Source organism: Somniosus microcephalus, chromosome 1 (assembly GCF_052327205.1).
Source record: "Somniosus microcephalus isolate GS21.2 chromosome 1, FLI_Smic_1.0, whole genome shotgun sequence".
NCBI classification, from domain to species: domain Eukaryota; kingdom Metazoa; phylum Chordata; class Chondrichthyes; order Squaliformes; family Somniosidae; genus Somniosus; species Somniosus microcephalus.
In genome coordinates, this window is record NC_140987.1 from 171,561,800 (window position 1) to 171,586,595 (window position 24,796).

The 24,796-nt window shown below is 44.8% G+C and overlaps 1 protein-coding gene across 2 annotated transcripts in view; it reads right to left on the reverse strand.

Moving 5' to 3' along the window:
* man2a1 (mannosidase, alpha, class 2A, member 1) overlaps positions 1-24,796 on the reverse strand; it is a 355,305-nt gene that overhangs the window by 9,185 nt on the left and 321,324 nt on the right. The window contains exon 20 of one of the 2 annotated variants that reach the window (XM_085987444.1): positions 18,204-18,401. In XM_085987444.1, coding sequence (XP_085843570.1) covers positions 18,204-18,401 — 198 coding nt within the window. Of the gene's footprint in view, positions 1-18,203; positions 18,405-24,796 lie in introns of both variants that reach the window. The other variant, XM_085987435.1, reaches the window with a different exon arrangement.

Here is a 24,796-nt window from a genome sequence, read left to right on the forward strand (position 1 = left end):
AGCAAATTACTTCGGGTACAACGAAATGCTATCGTTGTGGGAAGACAACACACGACCAGAACCAATGCTGGTTTAAAAACCAGGAATGTAGGAAATGTGGCAAGCTCGGTCACATAGCTAAGGTATGCCGGTCAGGAAAGAAGACCAACAATAATGAGTCACCACAAAAGAGGTACAGAAAGGTACATGAGGTGACTAGGAAGAGTCCGGAAGAACAGAATTCGGACTCACACTCCAACTGCAAGGAACTGGATAGTCTGAGAATTCACAATGTGAGTAATGAAGCTGACCGACAAGCTATCTGGATCACACTACAGATTGCAAAAGTCCAAGTGAAAATGGAAGTGGACACCGGATCGGCGTTGACGGTCATGAATAAGCATGATTATAAAAAGTTATTCAAGCATATTCCCCTACGGGATACGGAACTAGTATTGAAGACATACACGGGGCACAAAGTATACCCCATCGGAAAGATAGACGTCAAGGTGAGATACAAGGACAAAGAGCACCAAAGGATGGATCTGTATGTGTTGCCTGAGGGAGGTCCACCACTTCTGGGACGGGAGTGGATCAGGAAAATAAAGATAGACTGGCATTCACTAAACACCATGACGGTAGATTCCGGAAAGGAAGATGTCAAACCTGAATGGTTGTCCAGAATATTAGACGAAGCTAAAGAGGTATTCCAGCAAGGACTGGGAACACTGCGAGGAATTAAAGCAAAGGTTAAGATTGCAGAACATGCAAGCCCAAAATTTTTCAAAGCCAGATCGGTACCTTACGCGATACGACCTGCTGTGGAGGCAGAACTGGAAGAACTTGAACGATCAGGGGTACTGTCAAAAGTGGACTGGAGTGAGTGGGCCACGCCCATTGTTCCCGTCATGAAGTCTTCACCAAGTAACAAGCCAGGGGGACCGGGGAAGGTCCGCATCTGCGGAGACTTCAAGATCACAGTGAATCCGGTGCTTCACATGGTACAATACCCGCTTCCGTGGATTGAAGATATCTTTGCTTTGTTGGCTGGAGGGAAACACTTCACCAAGATAGACCTGGCACAGGCATACTTACAAATGGAAGTCGAGGAAGAGTCGCGTCAGTACCTCACCATCAACACACACAGAGGCTTGTATCGTTATAATAGACTGGTTTTTGGGGTAGCTTCGGCTCCAGCAATTTGGCAGAGGGCCATGGAGCAGGTATTACAAGGATTTCCAAGCACGCAGTGTTACTTAGACGATATCCTGATTACGGGAGAAGACGAGGAAGAACACCTCACAAATTTGAAACTGGTGCTCACTAGGTTGAAGGAATATGGCCTTCGAGTTAATCGCAAGAAATGTGAGTTCTTCCAAAAACGGATCTCGTACTGCGGTCATGTCATTGACCGAGAGGGGCTGCACAAGTCACCTGACAAGATAGAAGCTGTCGTGAAGGCCCCCGCTCCGGAAAACGTATCACAGTTAAGATCATTCTTGGTGTTGATTAATTATTATCACAAGTTTCTGCCGAATCTATCCACGGTGCTGCATCCGCTGAATGCTCTGTTGCGGAAAGAAGTACCATGGAAGTGGAGTGAGGAATGTAAAAAGGCCTTTCGCAGAAGCAAGGCGTTGATTACCTCTGAAGAAGTGTTGGCTCATTTCAACCCAACGTTACCTCTTCGTCTAGCTTGTGATGCTTCCCCCTATGGAATTGGAGCAGTACTTTCACACAAGTTACCAAATGGCTCGGAAAGGCCAGTGGCATTCGCGTCCCGATCATTGACCTCCGCGGAGCGAAATTATGCTCAAATAGATAGGGAGGCCCTCAGCCTTGTGTGGGGCGTAAAGAAATTCAATCATTACCTGCAGGGCAAGAAGTTCACATTACTGACAGACCACCAGCCGTTGGTGTCCATATTCAACCCTAACAAGGCCGTTTCCACCATGACAGCGCAAAGGTTACAGAGGTGGTCCGTGTTACTTGGGGCACACCAATATGACATCGAATACAAAAGGTCCAAACAGCATGGAAATGCTGATGGGTTATCGCGCTTGCCATTGCCGATAGTAGAAGAAGCGACTACAGTGGACCCGGTAGAGATGTTCCACTCATCCATAGTGGAATGTCTACCAGTAACAAATTCGATGATCGAAAACGAAACGAGAAATGACCCGACTCTCTCACGAGTCTATGATTTAACGGTGGAGGGATGGCCAGCACAGGGCGAACCAACGCTGCCAGCATTTTCGCAGAGAAAAGAACAGCTGTCAGTGTGTCGAGGAACCCTGATGTGTGGATCTAGAGTGGTGATTCCACCCAAACTTCAACAGAAGGTGTTAAAGGAGCTGCACGAGGGACATCTGGGTGGAGTGAAAATGAAGAACCTAGCAAGAGCGTTTGTGTGGTGGCCAGGCATTGATGGGGACATCGAAGAAATCACTAAGAGCTGTCTAGGATGCCAGAAGGTCCAAAACGCGCCACCACAGGCTCCTCTGCATCCATGGGAGTGGCCCTCATCTCCTTGGCAAAGGGTGCACATCGACTTTGCTGGTCCATTTATGGACTCAATGTTTCTAATAGCGGTGGATGCACACTCCAAGTGGCCGGAGGTAATAAAGATGTCCACCACCACCACGGAAAAAAACCATCACAGTGTTAAGGACCATGTTTGCTAGGAATGGGCTGCCGGAACAGATCTGTTCTGATAATGGACCGCAATTTGTGTCCGAAGAATTCAAGAAATTCTTAAAGAGCAATGGGGTTAAGCACTACACGTCAGCCCCATACCATCCCGCCTCCAATGGATTGGCTGAAAGGTTTGTCCAGACCTTCAAGAAGGCCATAAAGGCCATGGGTAATGAAGCCATTAACTTACAACATAAGGTGGATAGCTTCTTGTTGGCGTACAGGAATGCAACACATGCGGTCACAAATCAAACTCCCGCCATGATGTTTTTTAATAGACGACTAAGATGCCGGCTGGATTTGCTTAAGCCAAACGTCAGAAGGGACGTAGAGAACCGGCAATTCCAGGGCATGAATGAAAGGCCAACTAGATCTTTTCAGATAGGTCAACAAGTTTTGGCCCGGGACTACCGTACCGAGAAATGGCAGCCTGGAACTATTGGAAAAAGGCTAGGGCCGTTGATGTATACGGTGGACATTGGGGACAGTATAATAAGGTGCCATGTTGACCAGATCATAGGGTCAGCCACAAATGGCCAACCTACTCCACCACCTTACACGGTTAATGTTGAGACAGAGATACCCAGAACACCTACCTCCGATCTGGTAATACTGGAATCAGATGAACCTGACACTGTCCTTCAAGCCGAATCGACCTTGCCAGAAGCACCTACTACCCCGCTGGGTGTTATGACACCACCGAGGCGTTATCCGGACAGAGTCCGGAAACCTCCAGAGAGACTGAATCTGTGAACTGTCTTGCATAAAGTTGTATATATGTTATAATGTATGTTTAATGGGGAATCAGTATGTTGTAAGCTAAAAAGGGAGGATTGTAGTGCATGTACCCGTCTACCTTTAAGAGAACTATTGTATGTAACCGTCCACCTTTAAGAGAACTACTTTAGGTGTTGCACTACTTTGTTGGCTTCTGTATACTGTAATACCGACGGTGACCACACCGGTATATAAGTGCTGTGTCAGGATTTATTGGGCAGATTCGCCCTGACCTTCGAATAGTAAAGTCCTGTTTTAAGTTACTCTGGTAGTCTGTGTATAATTTAACTAAACAACCCACAGACTTTACAGTGGCAGTTTGGAGAACTACCCCCACTGACTAACTTGGCCACCGCGGGAGACTCGGACTCGGCAACATTGCCGGTTATTGAGGTGTTGTTTTCGGAGTGAGAATTTTGCCGGTTAATAGAGAATTCCGGATATTTAGGTGCCATTTAAATGAGAGTTTCCTGTATACTAATTGTGTAGAAACTTCAAACAGTATGCTTGATGAACACCTATGCACATTTGCAGCATTTTCTGTGAATAAAATATCTTTCCCCATGCGCCGTCTGCTTTGACTTTGATGAAAGGTTCTACCTAAATCATTAACTTATCTTTTCACTTTCAGATGCTGACATACAATGATTTCCCAGCAATTTCTGTTTTGACATTTTTTTTCCCTGGAGGAGCTGGAGCTGTCCCTCAGTGGACTTGACATATCCCACTTGTACTAAAAAGATGATCATCTGTCCTTTAGAAGCCAGGGGAACATTATAGAACTCATTAGGCCTGGAGCAAATTTTATAAATTAATTTTGTCATTATCCACATAGCAGTCAGAGCATCACACAATAACAGTGACTGCACTTTGGGATGTCCTGAGGATGTGGTAAAGTTTTATATAAATTAAAATTCTTCATTTTCATTATGAAAGTATGACCAGCAGAAATATCTTCCAGGTCAATTACAGCATCCTTGCTCATCTTATGACTTGCCTGTGATTAAATAAATAATTCTCGCATTATATGCATCAAATTAAACTTTTTCCAGTTGTGGCGAAAGGTCATCGCCCTGAAAAGTTAATTCAGTTTCTCTCTCCACATATGCTGCCTGACCTGCTGAGCATTTCCAGCATCTGCAGTATTTTGCTTTTAAGGACATAAGAATTAGGAGCAGGAGTAGGCCATACGGCCCCTCGAGCCTGTACCGCCATACAATAAAATCATGGCTGATCTTTGACCTCAACTCCACTTTCCTGCCCAGTCTTTTTTCAATTCGTTTATGGGATGTGGGCCTCGCTGGCAAGGCCAGCAGTTATTGCCCATCCCTAATTGCCCTTGAGAAGGTAGTGGTGAGCCGCCTTCTTGAACAACTGCAGTCCGTGAAGGTACTCCCACAGTGCTGTTAGGGAGGGAGTTCCAGGATTTTGACCCAGCGATGATGAAGGATCGGCGATATATTTCTAAATCAGGATGGTGTGAGATTTGGAGGGGAACTCGGAGGTAGTGGTGTCTCCATGTGCCTGCTGCCCTTGTCCTTCTATCCCCACTCTCTGCTTTCTGTCCGTTAACCAATCCTCTATCCTTGCTAATATATTACCACTAACCCCATGAGCCCTTAACTTGCATAGCAACCTTTTATGTGGCACTTTATCGAATACCTTTTGGAAATCCAAATATACTACATCCACTGGTTCCCCTTTATCTACCCTGCTAGTTACATCCTCAGAAAGCTCTAATAAATTTGTTAAACATGATTTCCCTTTCATAAAACCATGTTGACTCTTCCTAATCATATTATGATTTTCTAAGTGCCGTTACCACTTCCTTAATAATGGATTTCAGCATTTTCCCGACAACTGATGTCAGGCTAACTGGCCTGTAGTTCCCTGTTTTCTCTCTCCCTCTTTTCTTTAATACATTTGCTACCTTCTAATCTACTGGGAACGTTCTAGAATCTAGGGAATTTTGAAAGATCACAACCAATGAATCCATTATTTCTACAGCCACCTCTTTTAGAACCCTCGGAGGTACACCATCAAGTCCAGGGGATTTGTTGGCTTTCTATCCCATTAGTTTCCCAAGTACTTTTTCTCTGCTGATCTTAATTACTTTAAGGTCCGCACTCTCCTTAGCCCTTTGGTTCCCCACTATTTTTGGTATGCTTTTTGTGCCTTCTACTGTGAAGACAGATACAAAATATTTGTTTAAAGACTCTGCCGTTATAATTTCTCCTGTCTCAGCCTCTAAGGGACCAATGCTTACTTTTGTTGCTCTCTTCCTTTTTTACATACTTGTAGAAGCTCTTACAATCTGTTTTTATATTTTTTGCTAGTTTACTCTCATATTCTATTGTTTCTATTTTTATTAATTTTTTGGTTATCCTTTGCTGGTTTCTAAAACTCTCCCAACCCTCAGGCTTACTACTATTCTTCACAACATTATAAGCCTCTTCTTTTAATCTAATACTATCCATAACTTCTTTAGTTAGCCACAGATGGATCACTTTTCCCATGGAGATTTTATTTCTCAATGGAATGCATACTCGTTGAGAATTTTGGAATATTTCTTTAAATATTTGCCACTGCTTATGTACTGTCATACATTTTAATCTAATTTCCCAATCTAGCTTAGCCAACTCAACCCTCATACCTAAATAATTGGCTTTATTTAAGTCTAAGGGCTGGATTTTACCAGCCCTGAGGAGGCGGGTTTGGAGGCAGGACTGATGGGAAAATCAAAAAGAATGGGAGCGGGTCCTGAACCCGCCTCCAGCCAATTTTCCCGGGAGTCGGGTCCCCGATTTGCGCAGGGACCCGACTCCTCGCGGCGGGAAGAGGATGATAACGACTTAACTGCCTGTTAACATATTCATTCTTAGGGACATAGCTACAACAGTACAAGCTATAGTCAGATATGGGACTTGCAACGGAAATTAATATTAGTGGGGATCATTCAAGCAGCTTCATCACAAGTGGCACTGTTTTGTGTCCATTAATCACGTTTTTTTTTTAAATTACAACTTCATGTTCTTTATTGTATTAACAGTACAAACTGATACAGTGAATGAATTAGGGGAGAAAATAATTGGAAAATATAGTTACATTAACTTATATGCAGCCTCAGTCCGTGAAAATTTCTGTGAATGTGATGTATATGGAATTTATCAAGTTGGTACCCTGATTGCAATTCTTTTCTTCGTACTGATCTATTACAAATAATGGAATTCCATTGTTTGTTCAATATTTGCAGCTGTGCTTTCATGATTTCACTAAATTGTGCTTTGTGCTATTTATAATCACTCACTTCGATGCCATCATTCTCAATATGTTTATAAAATTACGAGTCAATCTTTTGTGGTGTTACACATGGTAAGTTGGAGAATATGGTTGCTTTCTTATCTATTTTTCAGTCTACATGTTGCTGTTTCTCTGATTCTCCTCTTCTGCTTCTGTCTCTTTTTTTCTCTTTAGCTTCTTTCTTTTATCATCATCTGCTTCTCTGTATTTTTCATTCCTTTCAGGTGGGAGGTGGTATGGCATGTGTGGCAGTGAAATCACTCATATTTCTTCAAATCCCTCACTTCCTTTACCCTTCCCACTACCCATTCCCCTTCCTTCAACCCCTCACTCCCGTCACTGCGTCTACCTCTTCCTCTTTGAACTACCCACTCAACTACTGTATCCTCCCCTCCCCCTTGCTCTGCTGTCATTCACCTCACCCTGAACCACTCATCCACTCCTGCTCGCTCCCCAATGGAAGGTGGTGAGAAGCCACAGTCCCCTCACCCATAACCAATTTCCCTCCTCTCCTCCCTTCCTATATCTTTTAGTAAGAAAGAATGAACTAACCTACACTAATGTAGTGCCTTTCACCTCAGGACTTCCCAACACGCTTTACAGTTAATTAAGTACTTTTGCAGTGTTGTAATGTAGGGAAATATGGCACCCAGTTTAAACACAGCAAGGTCCCACAAACAGCAATGAGATAAATGACCAGATAGTCTGTTTTAGTGATGTTAGCTGAGGGATAAATATTGGCCAGCACAATGGGAGAACTCCCTGCTTTTCTTTGACAAGTGTGATGGGATCTTTTACATCCAACAAGGAGAGCATGTGGGGCCTCTGTTTAACATCTCATCAGAAAGACGCCACCTTTAACAGTACATTCCTCCATCAGTACTGCACTGGAGTCTCAGTTTAGAATGTTTATTTTTTTGGTCGTTCCTGGGATGTGCGCGTTGCTGGCAAGGCCAGCATTTATTGCCTATCCCTAATTGCCCTCGAGAAGGTGGTGGTGAGCTGCCTTCTTCAACCACTGCAGTCCTTGTGGTGAAGGTACTCCCATAGTGCTGTTAGGGAGGGAGTTCCAGGATTTTGATCCAGCGATGATGAAGGCACAGCGATATATTTCCAAGTCAGGATGGTGTGTGACTTGGACGTGATGGTGTTCCCATGCGCCTGCTGCCCTTGTCCTTCTAGGTGGAAGAAGCCTTGGTGAGTTGCTGTAGTGCATCTTGTAGATGATACACACTGCAGCCACAGTGTGCCGGTGGTGCAGAGAGTGAATATTTAAGTTGGTGGATGGGATGCCAATCAAGCAGGCTGCTTTGTCCTGGATGGTGTTGAGCTTCTTGAGTGTTGTTGGAGCTGCACTTATCCAGGCAAATGGAGAGTTTTCCATCACACTCCTGGCGTGTGCCTTGTAGATGGTGGAAAGGCTTTGCAGAGTCAGGTGGTGAGACACTCGCCGCAGAATACCCAGCCTGGCTGGACCAGTTAAGTTTCTGGTCAATGGTGATCCCCAGGATGTTGATGGTGGGGGATAGGGGCGGTGGTTAGACTCTCTCTTGTTGGAGATAGTCATTGCCTGGCATTTCTGTGGGGCGAATGTTACTTGCCACTTATCAGATGAATTGAAGGTGTTGATAAACACATGGGAGTATGATATTGTTGCTATCACAGAGACATGGTTGAGGGAGGGGCAGGACTGGCAGCTCAATATTCCGGGGTATAGAATCTTCAGGCGAGACAGAGTGGGGTGTAAAAGAGGAGGGGGTGTCGCAATATTAATCAAGGAGTCAATTACTGCTGTAAGGAGGGATGATATCTTAGCAGGTTCCTCTAATGAGGCCATAGGGGTAGAACTTAAAAACAAAAAGGGGGCAAGCACTTTGCTGGGAGTGCACTATAGGCCCCCAAACAGTCAGGGGGAGATAGAGGAACAGATATGTAGGCAAATCTCAGAGAAGTGTAGAAATAATAGGGTTAACAATAGTAGGGGATTTCAACTTCCCCAATATTAACTGGGATAGTCAGAGTGTGAAAGGCTTAGAGGGTGCGGAATTCTTAAAGTGCATCCAGGAGAGCTTTTTGAGCCAGCATGTAGAAAGTCCTACAAGAGGGGGGGGGGGGGGGGTACTGGACCTAATTCTAGGGAATGTAGCCAGGCAAGTGGTAGAAGTGCCATTGGAGAGCATTTTGGTGACAGTGACCATAATTCGGTGAGATATAAGGTAGTCATGGAAAAGGACAAAGGTGGACCGGAAATAAAGGTTCTAAATTGGGGGAAGACCGATTTTAATATGATAAGGCAGGATCTGGCCAAAGTGCACTGGGATCAGCTACTTGTAGGAAAATCCACATCAGAACAGTGGGAGTCATTCAGAAAGGAAATAGAGAGAGTACAGCGCCAACTCCCGTAAAGGTCAAGGGTGGGACCAACAAGTCAAGGGAACCCTGGATGTCAAGGGATATACAAGAATGGATTAGGAAAAAAAGGGAGGCTTTTGACAGATACAAAGGACTAAAAACAGTGGAAGCCCTAGAGGAGTATAGAAAATGCAGGGGGGTATTAAAAAAGAAATTAGGAGAGCGAAGAGGAGGCATGAAAAAACACTGGCGGGCAAAATAAAGGAAAATCCCAAGGTGTTTATAAGTATATTAAGGGCAAGAGGATAACCAGGGAAAGAGTAGGGCCCATTAGGGACCAAAGTGGCAATCTATGTGTAGAGCCGGAAGATGTAGGGATTGTGATATACTTGAACAAATTAACATCGAGAGGGAGGAGATACTAGCGGTTTTAGCGGGCTTAAAAGTGGATAAATCCCTAGGCCCAGACAAGATGTATCCCAGGCTGCTGTGTGAGGCAAGGAAGGAGATTGCAGGGGCTCTGACACAAATTTTCAGAACCTCTCTGGCCACAGGGGAGGTGCCAGAGGACTGGAGGACAGCTAACATAGTACCATTATTCAAGAAGGGTAGTAGGGATAAACCAGGGAATTACAGGCCAGTGAGCCTAACATCAGTGGTAGGGAAATTATGGGAAAAAATTCTGAGGGACAGAATTAGTCTCCACTTGGAGAGGCAAGGATTCATCAAGGATAGTCAGCATGGCTTTGTCAGGGGGAGATCATGTCTAACCAATTTGATTGAATTTTTCGAGGGGGTGACTAGGTGTGTGGATGAGGGTAGCGCAGTTGATGTAGTCTACATGGACTTCAGTAAGGCTTTTGACAAAGTCCCGCATGGGAGACTGGTCAAGAAGGTAAGAGCCCATGGGATCCAGGGCAATTTGACACATTGGATCCAAAATTGGCTTAGTGGCAGGAGGCAGAGGGTGATGGTCGAAGGTTGTTTTTGTGACTGGAAGCCTATGTCCAGTGGTGTACCACAGGGATCGGTGCTGGGTCCTTTGCTGTTTGTAGTGTGCATTAATGATTTAGATATGAATGTAGGAGGTATGATCAGTAAGTTCGCAGATGAAACGAAAATTGGTGGAGTGGTAAATAGCAAGGAGGGAAGCCTCAGGCTACAGGACGATATAGACGGGTTGCTCAGATGGGCAGATTAGTGGCAAATGGAATTTAACCCTGAAAAGTGTGAGGTGATGCATTTTGGGAGGACTAACAAGGCAAGGGAATACACAATGAATGGTAGGACCCTAGGAAGGACAGAGGATCAGAAGGACCTTGGTGCGCATGTACATAGATCCCTGAAGGCAGCAGGACAGGTAGATAAGGTGGTTAAGAAGGCATATGGGATACTTGCCTTCATTAGCCAAGGCACAGAATATAAGAGCAGGGAGGTTATGATGGAGCTGTACAAAACGCTAGTTAGGCCACAGCTGGAATACTGTGTGCAGTTCTGGTCGCCACACTATAGGAAGGATGTGATTGCATTAGAGAGGGTGCAGAGAAGATTCACCAGGATGTTACCTGGGCTGGAGCATTTCAGCTATGAAGAGAGACTGGACAGGCTGGGGTTGTTTTCCTTAGAGCAGAGAAGGCTGAGGGGGGACCTGACTGAGTGGTACAAAATTATGAGGGGCATAGATAGGGTAGATAGAAATGAACTTTTCCCCTTAGTAGAGGGGTCAATAACCAGGGGGCATAGTTTCAAGGTAAGGGGCAGGAGATTTAGAGGGGATTTGAGGAAAACCTTTTCACCCAGAGGGTGGTTGGAATCTGGAACTCACTGCCTGAAAGGGTGGTAGAGGCAGGAACCCTCACAACATTCAAGAAGCATTTAGATGAGCACTTGAAACGCCATAGCACACAAGGCTACGGACCAAGTGCTGGAAAATGGGATTAGAATAGATAGGGCCTGATGGCCGGCGCAGACACAATGGGCCGAAGGGCCTCTTTCTGTGCTGTATAACTCTCTCTCTCTCTATTATCAGCCCAAGCCTGAATGTCATCCAGGTCTTGTTGCATGCGGGCATGAACTACTTCACTATCTGAGGAGTTGCGAATGGAACTGAACACTGCAATCATCAGCAAACATCCCTACTTCTGACCTTATGATGGTGAGAAGATCATTGATGAGCAGCTGAAGACGTTTGGGCCTGGGACACTGCCCTGAGGATCTCCTGCAGTGATGACCTGGAGCTGTGATGATTGGTCTCCAACAACCACAACCTTGTGCTAGGTATGACTCCAGCCAGTAGAGAGTTTTCCCCCTGATTCCCATTGACTTCAATTTTACTGGGGTTCCTTGATGCCACACTCAGTCAAATGCTGCCTTAATATCAAAGGCAGTCACGCTCACCTCACCTCTGGAATTCAGCTCTTTTGTCCATATTTGGACCAAGGCTGTAATGAGGTCTGGAGCCGCGTGATCCTGGCAGAACCCAAATTGAGCATCGGTGAGCAGATTATTGGTAAGTCAGTGGCGCTTGGTAGCACTGTCGATGACACCTTCCATTACTTTGCTGATGATTGAGAGTAGACTGCTGGGGTGGTAACTGGCCAGATTGGATTTGTCCTGCTTTTTGTGGACAGGACATACCTGGGCAGCTTTCTACATTTTTGGTTAGATGCAGTGTTGTAGCTCTACTAGAACAGCTTGGCTAGAGGCACAGCTAGTTCTGGAGTAGTTTTGGTGAGGGGAGCAGGGCCTGATGGTGCTTGATTTGGTCCAGCCCGATATGGTGATGAATGGATAAACCGGTGGTGCAACATAAACTCTGCCTCTTGGACTTAGGAGAGCGAAGATGAGAGCTGTACCATAGGGAAGGACCAGGGTGGGCGACAGTAAGGGGTTTACTGGGGGCAAGAGCATTAAAGGCAGAGGTGAGAGAGTGATTGAGCAAGGAGAGCAGGGACTTCTTTATCATTAAGATTTAGATCATCCGTTCAGCTGTTACTGCCGCATCACTCTCTTCCCCTTGCCCACAAAGCCAAAATTCCCCAAAGGCTACCCTCTACCCTGGTCCCGAACTAGCATCTTTCTGCAGTTTCTCTCTTTTCACCTCATTTGCCCTTTCCAAGCTCGTCTTGTCCATTAGAATCACCTCCTGCTCTCTCGTTCCTATTCCCACTAAAGCGCTTACCACCCAAATTCCCTTCCTGGTTCCCAGGCTAGATGACATTGTAAATGGTTCCATCTCCTCAGGTACAGTCTCTCTCCTTCCTTCAAAAAGTAATCTCGACTCCTCTGTCGTTGCAAACTACTCCCCCATCTCCAACCTCATAGAAGATAGGAGCAGGAGTAGGCCATTCGGTCCCTCTAGCCTGCTCCGCCATTTAATGAGATCATGGCTGATCATCCAAATTCAGTACCCTGTCCCTGCTTTCTCCCCATATCCCTTGATCCCTTTAGCCTTAAGAAATATATCTAACTCCTTCTTGAATATATTTAATGAATTGGCCTCAACTGCCTTTTGTGGTAGAGAATTCCACAGGTTCACCACTCTCTGGGTGAAGAAATTCCTCTTCATCTCTGTCCTAAATGGCTTACCCCTTATCTTTAGACTGTGACTCTTGGTTCTGGACACCCCTGCCATCAGGAACATCCTTCCTGCATCTAGTCTGTCTAGTCCTGTTAGAATTTTATAAGTTTCAATGAGACCCCCTCTCATTCTTCTAAACTCCAGCGAATATAAGCCCAATCGACCCAATCTCTCCTCATACGTCATTCCTGCCATCCCAGGTATCAGTCTGGTGAATCTTCGCTGCACTCCCTCCGTGGCAAGAACATCCTTCCTCAGATAAGGCGACCAAAACTGCACACAATACTCAAGGTGTGGTCTCACCAAGGACCTGTACAACTGCAGCAAGACATCCTTGCTCCTGTACTCGAATCCTCTTGCTATGAAGGCCAACATACCATTTGCCTTCTTAACCGCCTGCTGCACCTGCATGCTTACCTTCAGCGACTGGTGCACAAGGACACCCAGGTCTCGTTGCACTTCCCTTTCTCCCAATCTATTGCCATTTAGATAATAATCTGCCTTCCTGTTTTTGCCACCAAAGTGGATAACCTCGCATTTATCCACATTATACTGCATCTGCCATGCATCTGCCCAATCACCCAACCTGTCCAAATCATACTGGAGTTTCTCGACATCCTCCTCACAGCACACACGCCCACCCAGCTTTGTGTCGTCTGCAAACTTGGAGATATTACATCTAGTTCCCTCATCTAGATCATTTATATATATTGTGAATAGCTGGGGTCCTAGCACCGATCCCTGCGGTACCCCACTAGTCACTGCCTGCCACTCGGAAAAAGACCCATTTATTCCAACTCTTTGCTTCCTGTCTGCCAACCAGTTCTCTATCAAAGTCAGTACCTTACCCCCAATCCCATGTGCTTTAACTTTACATGCTAACCTCTTATGTGGGACTTTATCGAAAGCCTTCTGAAAGTCCAAATACACCACATCCACTGGTTCTCCCTTATCTATTCTACCAGTTACATCCTCAAAAAATTCCAGTAGATTAGTCAAGCACGATTTACCTTTTGTAAATCCATGTTGACTTTGTCCGATATTGTCACTGTTTTCCAAGTGCTCTGCTATTACATCTTTTATAATGGACTCTAGTATTTTCCCCACTGCTGATATCAGGCTTACCGGTCTATAATTCCCCATTTTCTCTCTACCACCTTTTTTGAATAGTGGAATTACATTAGTTACCCTCCAATCCATGGGAACTGTTCCAGAGTCTATAGAATTTTGGAAGATGACCAGCAATGCATCTACTATTTCTAGGGCCACTTCCTTAAGTACCCTAGGATGTAGATTATCAGGCCCTGGGGATTTATCGGCCTTCAATCCTGTCAATTTTCCTAACACCATTTCCCTACAAATACTGATTTCATTCAGTTCCTCCCTCTCATTAGACCCTATGTTGCCCGACATCTCTGGGAGGTTATTTGTGTCCTCCTTTGTGAAGACAGAACCAAAGTATGTATTTAATTGGTCTGCCATTTCTTTGTTCCCCATTATAAATTCCCCTGATTCTGACTGCAAGGGACCTATGCTTGACTTCACCAATCTTTTTCTCTTCACATATCTATAGAAGCTTTTAGAGTCACTTTTTATGTTCCCTGCAGGCTTACTCTCATACTCTATTTCTCCCTCTTAATTAATCCCTTTGTCCTCCTTTGCTGAATCCTAAACTGCTCCCAGTCCTCAGGTTTGCTGCTTTTTCTGGCCAATTTGTATGTCCTTTCCTTGGATCTTATGCTAGCCCTAATTTCCCTTGCTAGCTACGGTTGAGTCACCTTTTTTGTTTTATTTTTATGCCAAACAGGGATGAACAAATTCTGTAGTTTATCCATGCGATCTTTAAATGTTTGCCATTGCCTATCCACCGTCAACCCTTTAAGTAACATTCCCCAATCCATCCTAGCCAACTCGCGCCTCATACCATCGTAGTTTCCTTTATTTAAATTCAGGACCCTAGTCTCCGAGTCAAATACTTCACTCTCCATCTTAATGAAGAATTCTATCATATTATGATCGCTCCGCCCAAAGGGGCCTCGCACAACAAGATTGCTAATTTAATCCTTTCTCATTACATAATACTCAGTCTAAGATGGCCTGATCTCTAGTTGGTTCCTCGACATATTGATCCAGGAAACCATTCCGTATACTCTCAGAATTCCTCCTCCACAGTATTGTTACTAATTTGGTTAGCCCAATCTATATGTAGATTAAAGTCACCCATGATAACTGTTGTGCTCTTATTGCACGCATCTCTAATTTCCTGTTTAATGCCATCCCCAACCTCTGCATTACTGTTTGGGGGGTCTGTATACAACTCCCACTAATGTTTTCTGCCCCTTGGTATTTCTCAGCTCTACCCATACAGATTCCACATCATCAGAGCTAATATCCTTCCTTACTATTGTGTTAATCTCCTCTTTAACCAGCAATGCTACCCCACCTCCTTTTCCTTTTTGCCTGTCTTTCCTGAATATTGAATATTCCTGGATGTTGAATTCCCAGCCTTGGTCACCCTGGAGCCATGTCTCCGTAATCCCAATTATATCATATCCGTTTACATCTATTTGCGCAGCTAATTCATGCACCTTATTACGAATGCTCCTTGCATTAAGACACAAAGCCTTCAGGGTTTTTTTTTCTTTTTTTTAACACTCTTAGACCTTTTAGAATTATTATTTACTGTAGCCCTGTTTGGTTTAAACCCTTGATTTCTCTGACTGCCACCTTTGCTTTTCTCCTTCCTGTCCTTTGCTTCTATCCTTGCTTCCCTTTCCTCTGTCTCCCTGCTCAGGTTCCCAACCCCCTGCCATTTTAGTTTAAACCCCCCCCCCCCCACAGCACTAGCAAACACTCCCCCTAGGACATCGGTCCCGGTCCTGCCCAGGTGCAAACTGTCCAGTTTGTACTGGTCCCACCTCCCCCAGAACCGGTTCCAATGTCCTAGGAATTTGAATCCCTCCCCCTTGCACCATTCCTCTAGCCACGTATTCATCTGAAATATCCTTCTATTTCTACTCTGACTAGCATGTGGCACTGGTAGCAATCCTGAGGCTACTACTTTTGAGGTCTTACTTTTTAATTTACCTCCTAACTCCCTATATTCAGCTTTTAGGACCTCATCCCAGTTTTTACCTATATTGTTGGTACCTATATGCACCACGACAAATGGCTTTTCACCCTCCCCCTCCAGAATGCCCTGCAGCCGTTCCGAGACATCCTTGACCCTTGCACCAGGGAGGCAACATACCATCCTGGAGTCTTGTTTGCGGCCGCAGAAATGCCTATCTATTCCCCTTACAATAGAATCCCCTATCACTATAGCTCTCCCGCTTTTTCCTCCCATCGTGTGCAGCAGAACCACCCACGGTGCCAGGAAGTTGGCTGCTGCTGCTTTTCCCCGATAAGCCATCTCCCTCAACAATATCCAAATTGGTGTATCTGTTTGAGAGGGGGATGGCCACAGGGGACCCCTGCACTACCTGCCTGCGCCTACTACTCTGCCTGGTGGTCACGCATTCCCTTCCTGCCTGTGCAGCCTTTACCTGCGGTGTGACCAACTCCCTAAACGTGCTATCAACGATGTCCTCAGCATCGCTAATGCTCCAGTATGTATCCATTCGCAGCTCCAGCGCCGCAATGCGGTCTGTCAGTAGCTGCAGCTGGACACACTTCCCGCACACATGGTCGTCAAGGATACAGGAAGTGTCCCTGATTTCCCACATACCGCAGGAGGAGCATGCCACGGGGCCGAGCTGTCCTGCCATGACTTACCCTTTAATTAATTTAAATCAAATCAATACCACTAATTACACTACAATTAAATGACACACTCAAGGGCACTTGGTTACTAGCACTCCCCGATACACAACAGAGACCTTAGAAACTATAACCACTAAAATTAAGACCTTCTAAATTTTATAAACTATTCATCTTAACTGTCAAACTATAACTCGGCGTTCCTCGAATTCTGGCCTCTTGTGTTTCCCCCACTCCCTTCACCCCACAATTGTCATCCATGCCTTCAACCTCCTTTTCATCTCCAAAGTCCTTGAACGTATTGTCGCCTCCCAAATGCCCATCTTGCCCGCAACTCCATGTTTGAACCTTTCCAATCAGGTTTCAGCCCCTACCATAGCACAGAAATGGTCCTAATCAAAGTCACAAAAGACATCCTCCGTGACTGTCACTGTGTTGCACTATCCCTCCTCATCCTTCTGGACTTCCCTGCAGCCTTTGACATGGTTGACCACACTATCCTCCTTGAACCCCTGCTGAGTGGGACGACCCTCGCCTGGTCCACTCTTACCTATCTAGTAGCCAGAGAATCTCCTGCAATGGCTTCTCTTACCACTCCCACCCTGTTACCTCTTGACTCTCTCAAGGATCTATCCTTGGCCCCCTTTTATTTCATAAAAACATGCTGCCGCTAGGCAACATCATCCAAAGACATGACGTCAGGTTCCACATGTACAGTGACGAGACCCAGCTCTACCTCACCACCATCTCTCATGAGCTCGCCACCGCTTCTGATTTGCAGGCTGCTTGTCCAAACATCCAGTCCTGTATATGCTGCAATTTCCTCCAATTAAAAACATTGGGAACACTGAAGTCATTTTCTTCAGCCTCCGCTATAAACCCCGTTCTCTCGTCACCAATTCCATCCCCCTCTTGGCTAATGTGTCAGGCTGAACCAGACAGTTTGAACCTAGGCATTCTATTTGACCCTGAGGTGTGCTTCCGACCCCATGTCCTCTCCAGCACAAAGTCCACTGACTTCCACCCCCGTAACAACACTGGTCTCTGTGCCTGCCTCTGTCTATCTGCTGCTGAAACACTCATCCATACTTTTGTTACCTCCAGACTTGATTGTAGCAATGCTCTCCTGGCCAACCTCCCATCTTCCACCCTTCATAAACATGAGTTCATCCAAAACTCTGCTGCCTGTATCCTAACCCACACCAAACTCCACTGACCAATCACCACTGTGCTCACTGACCTACATTGGCTCCTGGTAACACCTCAATTTCAAAATTTCCATCCTCGAGTTCAAATCCCTCCCTTCAAGCCCCTCCCTTTTCTGTAACCTCTTCCAGTCCTCCAACCTCAAGAACTCGGCGTTCCTCAAATTCTGACCTCTTGTGTTTCCCCCACTCCCTTCACCCCACTATTGTCATCCATGCCTTCAGCTGTCTAGGCCCTAAGCTCTGGAATTTCCTCCCTAAAACTTTCTGCATCTCCACCTCTCTCTCCTCCTTTAAGACCCTCCTTAAAAGCTACTTTTGATCACCCATTCTAATATCCCCTTCTTTGGCTCACTTTCATTTTTTACACTCCTGTGAAGCACCTTGGGATGCTATCCTATGTTACAGGCGCTATATAAATGCAAGTTGTTGTTGTTGCAGGTACTTATAAATTAGTTCTCTGTGAAATGCACCCCATGTACCAAATTTAACATATAATAGATTTATCACTCAAAACTTATCAATGCTTAGAATTACACCAAAAATATTGGCCTTACCTTTCCTTCTATTGTTCTCAGGTTAAGTATGTGCATATCACATGGCATGGATGAAGCGAGAGGACTGAATAAGCTTAATAGTGGAGGAATTCCATCAACATTTAGGTTCACAGCCATTGGAATGACTGGGTGATTCAGGTAGGAACATGTTTTGTGGCTCAACAAAGAGGGATAACTCATTGCCTTATTACCTTCATCCTGCTAAGAAAAGAGATGAGAAAACAAGGTATAACTCTCAATCTCAACAAGCAGAAAGAGAAAAATCAAAGCATTTACAAACATGCAAAGACCATTTGCCTGGAATTTTAAGGGGGTTTCTCTGGTGGGAGATCAGCAGAATACCCAGAGAAATGGTGCAAACTTCTAAAAAGCTGTTTATACCATTTTTCCAAGGGTTCCACTAATCTGCTGCCAAAGTTACCTCAGGGAATCAGGAGAACTCCACAGAAATTCAAGTAGAAATAAGTTACGATTACTATCAAAAGGATAGCTACACCATTACTTAAAAGCAGTATATAGCAGAAACCACTAATATTATATAGTATTAAGACATATTCAGTTAAATTAGGCTTCTTAAGCTGTTTTGCTATTTATTTCAGTTGGGTTACATACTTTTATTCACTGCACTATTATTTTGTGAGGCATTTAAAGAAGATTCAAGTGTGTTAATTGCAAATTAGATACCTGAATTAAAAACTGAGATAAAAAGAAAAAAAGCAATTGCTGAAAATTTTAAATTAAATCATAAAATACTGGAAATACACAGGTCAGTCAGCGTCTTAAATAGAAATATAGGATTTTTTTTAGAAGGAACCTTTCTCTTTCAAATTTTGAGAGGAAATTGGGATTGGTGGAATTGATTTGACCTTTTCTCACTTTATACTTTGTGTTCATATAAACTTAGCACCACACTGGACACAAGACTTTAACTGTATGCATAGATAGCTCCAACAGATTTAATTATATATGAAGATTTAAAAAAATTAAAAGGTACACCTTTCACACTGGGTGATTAGGGAAAACATGGAACTTATTATTTGGCTGTTTTCATGTCAGCCATTATTGATGCAAAACAATAAAACCACATTTATGTTTGACATTACACAAAGATGTCATTCATATACAAATTCCTGATACTGAAATGAATGACAGATACCAACATACAAAGTATCATCCCTTTTTGAAACCCCCCCATATCACTGAAATAACCCTAAATAAAGTCAAGAACAACATTCTCTGACTGTAACCCTGGTGTATTATCCCTCTTCGACCTCTCTGCAGCCTTCAACACAATTGACTACACCATTCTCCTCCAGCGCCTCTCCTCGGTCAACCTGCTCTCTCTTGGTCTCACTCTTATTTATCTAATCATAATCATCTAGCATTGGCTTCTCTTCCGCTCCTACACCATGACCCTGGTATCTACCTTGGCTCCTTCTCCGCTTCCTCTTCATCTACGTGTTGTCCTTTGGTGACACCATCTGCAGACCAGGGGTCAGCTTATATATGTACACCGATGATACCCATAATTCCCCTTGATTCCTCCACTGCTGTCAGGCTGCTTGTCCAATTTTAAGCCCGAGATGAATCTTAACTTCCTCCAGTTAAACATTGGGAAAATCAAAGCCGTTGGAGCCAATTTTGTCCTCGTTTTTGGCAGGAACAGGGTTGTTTTCAGGAAAAATGGCAGTGTACTACTTACTGTCCCATTCCCACTATCGATCTACCTCTCGCCATTTGTCTGGTCCTGGAAATAGTCGGCCTGTTTCAGAAGGGCACCTCAATGTATGCAAATGGAGCTTCCATGACATACATAGAACCTCAAGGCAATTTCCAGATACCAATGAGAGGAGCATGCACCATGTTCGCTCCACTAATGGTACTTGGCGTAGAGCAGCCTAACCAGCAGTTCTTAAAGGGACTTCTGCAGGCTGCTCAAAACTCTGCTGCGCATATCCTATTCTTCACCAATTATGCTCATTCATCAACTCTGTCTTTGCAGACCAGCATTGGCTCATGGTACTGCAATGCCTAAATTTAAAACTCTTCTCACTGTGTTTAAATTCCTTAATGACCTTGCACCTCCCTATCTCTGTAACTCCTCCAGCCCTACAATCTTCCTCCCCAAACTCTCTAGGTGCAATTGTCAAGTAGTGTCCAAAACAGATACAAAGTCGATGGAGCAGTCGCTCTGCCCACCTGTTCAAGCCGATGTGAAGCCCGAGCCATTTTGAGGCATGGGCCTCATTAGCATGCCACTAGTGAGCTGCTGCAGCTTGCCAGTTCTGGGAGGGCGGGAAATTGGCTAGCTCTTATGCTGAGCTGGCCACCAGGTTGGTCCAGGGGAAGAAAAGTCATGTGGGGGGGGGGGGGGCGGTGTGGTGGAGGAATGCTGGTCCTTGTGGGACAAGCAAAAAAAAATGGAAAGTTTCCTGGGCTGTTTTTAAGGAGCCTCCAGCAGGCCCTGCTCAATGCTTAGTACAACTGGTGGAGCATGCACGCTGTGCATTGTGCCCATTTGTACCTGAAAATTGCAATTGGAGTCCTACAACTCTATAGGAACCCTGATTTGCATACAAACAGCCTCCCACCTGTTTCATTTTTTATCAGCCGGGGCTTGGGTGTCAATGGGGTGGCCAAGGTACCTTTCCCTCCCCAGATTTTCAATTGCTGGACGCAAGCTTTTCAGGTGAGAAAAGGGAGACTGGCCCACTCCATCCTCTGCTTCTGGCTTGTGCTTCCTCCCTCTCTTTGCCCCACCATTGGAGGCTATGCCTTGAGCTGCCTAAACTCTGCTCCTCCATCTTTCTATCCTCCTTTAAAACTCCTCTTTGAACAAGCTTTTGACCACCATTCCTCATGTTCCATTTTACTTACACCTCTGAAGTGCCTTGAGATGTTTTTCTATGTTAATGGTGCTGTATAAATGTTACTGTTGTTGCTATTCTTGCCATCAGTCCTGAACTTTAAATAATTTATTCTTGGGACATGGATGGTGCTGGCAAAGCCGCATTTCTTGTCCACCGTTAGCTGTCCTGAGAAGCTGATAGTGGGCCTTCTCCTTGAACCAATGCAGTTCTTTTACTAGTTTATATCTATGGTCGCTTATTCTACAGTCATAGTTTAATGTGAAATAGTGTTCTGAATTAACCATTTGTATTCTAGTTAGTATTAAATATACTTAATAAAGTCCTCTTTCGTCTTCTTTCAAGGCTTAAACGTCTTAAGTTTTTCTAATCTTTTCTGACAACCCAGTCTTCTGAGAATAGGAATGAGTCTTATTGCTCTTCTAGAATCATAGAATTTTACAGCACAGAAGGAGACCCTTCCTCAGCAAAAGAGAAGACGACTACAAAATGTTTCTTCCGATCCGAAGGGCGTCTAAGATGTCAAAATGAATGAAATTTTTCCCCTCCAGGATTGATTATCTTTTCACTGCAAAAGTGTTGGGGCCAAAAGGTACTCATACCAGCTCTTAGGTGGCGAACATTCCCCTAAGGCCTACTGTTTTGCTCAACCAACTGTCTCCCATCCTTGCTGTTGTCCCCCAACATTTCTCCCTCACGTCCAAGGGGCAAAAATTTGAATGTGCACGGCACACAACGGGTTTAGTCATGCTTTGGCAGATTTAGCTTCACCATATCAAGCTCTATCAGGCATCGCTCCCCTTTGCCAATGCTGCTCACTCTCCTTGGATAATCCTGGAGGGTAATGATAACTCCAAGCTCCTTTTTCTATGCTCATGGACTTTGTCACCAAGATAGAGACCATTTAGCTGCCTCTGCTGCTTTCCTTGCCCATTCAGCTAAAACTTCTCCTAGCCGCCCAGCAACTCTAACCCTGAAATCCCAGCTTAATGGTGAAAGACTAGGGCCTAGAAATTCGTCTCGGGCGGTGGCGCAAAACAGGCGGTATCGGATCGGCTGCCCATTATCCGCAGCACCTGACTGCAAATAACTGAATATTAGGCACTGCGTATAACAGACTGACGATCCAATACTGCCTGTTTTGCGTCACCGCCCAAGATGAATTTCTAGCCCGAGGAGTTGTGGGGGAGTAAAGCGATTTAGGTATCCATGTACACAAATACTAAAACCTAGTGCACAGGTACAAAAAGTAATAATACACTAATGTCAGCCTTTATCCCAAAGGCTTGGAATTAAAAAGTATGTTGTACAGAGTTTTGGTTAGACCCCATCTGGAGTACTGCCTTCAGATTCAATAGAAATATACCAGGGCTTAAAAGGTTAAATTATGAGTTCAGGTTGCATACATTTGGCTTGTATTCCCTTGACTTTAGAAAGTTGAGGGGTGTTCTGAACAAGGTATTTAAAATGATTAAAGGATTTGATAGGGTAGATAGAGAAACTATTTCCTCTGGTGGGGAATTCAGAACAAGAGGGCGTAATCTTAAAATTAGAGCTAGGCCATTTAGGAATGAAATCAAGAAGCACTTTGTCACATAAAGGCTGGTGGAAATCTGAAACTCGCTTCCCTAAAAGGCTGTGGATGCTGGATCAATTTATATTTTCAAGACTGAGCTCACTAAGATTTTTGTTAGGTAAGGATCAAGAGTGGGTAAATGGAGTTGAAGTACAGATCAGCTTTGACCTAATTGAATGGTGGAACAAACTTGAGGGGCTGAATGGCCTACTCCCATTCCTATGTTCCTAGTTTCAGCCCCGTCCTCCTCCTGACCTTCTCCAAGCTCAACTTGTCCATGAGACATGCCTCCTGCTCCCTCAACCCTATTCCTACTAAACTTCTGTCCGCTCAAATTCCCTTCCTGGCTCCCATGCTAGCTGATATCGTAAACTGTATCCTTATGGCAGCGCCTGTCCTCTCCCCTTAAAAGCCATCGGCACTACTTCTCCTCTGAAAAAACACACCCTCTGCCCCTGCCAACTACTAACCCAATTCCAACTTGCTTTTCCTCTCCAACCTCCATGAACAGAATGTTACCTTCCAGATTTGTGCCCATCTTTCTTGCAGCCCTCTGTCTGAATCCTTTCAATCAGGCTTCTGAGTCCCCCACAGTATCAAAATGGCACTAATCAAGATCACGAATGACATTCAATGCGAGGTGAAAAAGGTGCATTACCCCTCCTTCTCTTCCTGCCTTCAACATGAGCTCCCACATCATCCACCTCCAACTCCTTTTCTGTGTTGGCCAACTCTGTGGGATTGCCCTTACTTGGTTCCATTCTTGCCTATTCTGAATAAAATCAAAGCATTTCTAGAAATGGTTTCTCCTTCCATCTCTGCACTAACCCATCCCTGGAGTCACCTAATAACCCATCCTGGGCCCCTACCTCTTACCCTTCTTAGTTAAAGCACATGGGATTGGGGGTAAGGTACTGACTTGGATAGCGAACTGGTTGGCAGACAGGAAGCAAAGAGTTGGAATGAATGGGTCTTTTTCCAAGTGGCAGGCGGTGACTAGTGGGGTACCGCAGGGATCGGTGCTATGACCCCAGCCAATCACAATATATATATTAATGATCTAGACGAGGGAAGTAGATGTAATGGCCCAGAAATTCGGGTCCCAACGCGTGAGTACGGACGGAGTACTCACGCGTGGACCCGATGGAAGTGCCAGTTTCTTGCATGCACTACGCATGCGCGGGAAACCGGCATTTCCGATCTTCTGAACCAAGGGGTTCAGAGGTTGAACGCGTGCGCGCAGGAGTCTGCGCGTGCGCGTTGAACTTCCTTTTTTAAAAATTTTTATACAGGTTTGCCCGTGCATGAAGGCCTCTACTTTTAGCAGATTTAAAAACCAGGCGTATGGACTTCATTTTAAAAGGTAAGTGGTCAATTAATTAAAATTAGAACATTTTTTCCACAGGTTTATTATTTTTAAATACTTTACAGTAAGGTAAGTGTATTTATAGCCCCGATTTTTTATAAAATTATTTTTTTCAAAAATTTAAATTATTGTTAAAAATAGTTATTTAATGTTATTTATAGTTGATTTAAATCGTGTGATTTTTTTTCAAATTTATTTTAAGGTTAAATACTGTTTTGGGCGCCCGGAGTTTTCATGAGTTTGACAGTTCTTTGTCAAACTCATGAATGGACTTTTCCCTCCTCCAATTGGTTGCCCAGTGCTCACGTGATCCCAGCCGACGCATCGCACTAAGTACGCCGCTGGATCACGCAAGCACAGCGCGCCAGAAGCTGGACCGGGCCACAGACAGGAAATCCACGCAGGCCCAGGCCTCAACTGCCGGCGCGCAATGTAAGTGTAGGTCGGGGGCTTGCACCCGCGGGAAGCCCCCGACACGAATTTCTGGGCCAATATCTCCAAGTTTGCAGACGACACAAAGCTGGGTGGGCGTGTGTGCTGTGAGGAGGATGCTGAGAAACTCCAGTATGATTTGGACAGGTTGGGTGATTGGGCAGATGCATGGCAGATGCAGTATAATGTGGATAAATGCGAGGTTATCCACTTTGGTGGCAAAAACAAGAAGGCAGAATATTATCTGAACAGCAATAGATTGGGAAAAGGGGAAGTGCAACAAGACCTGGGTGTCCTTGTGCACCAGTCGCTGAAGGTAAGCATACAGGTGCAGCAGGCGGTTAAGAAGGCA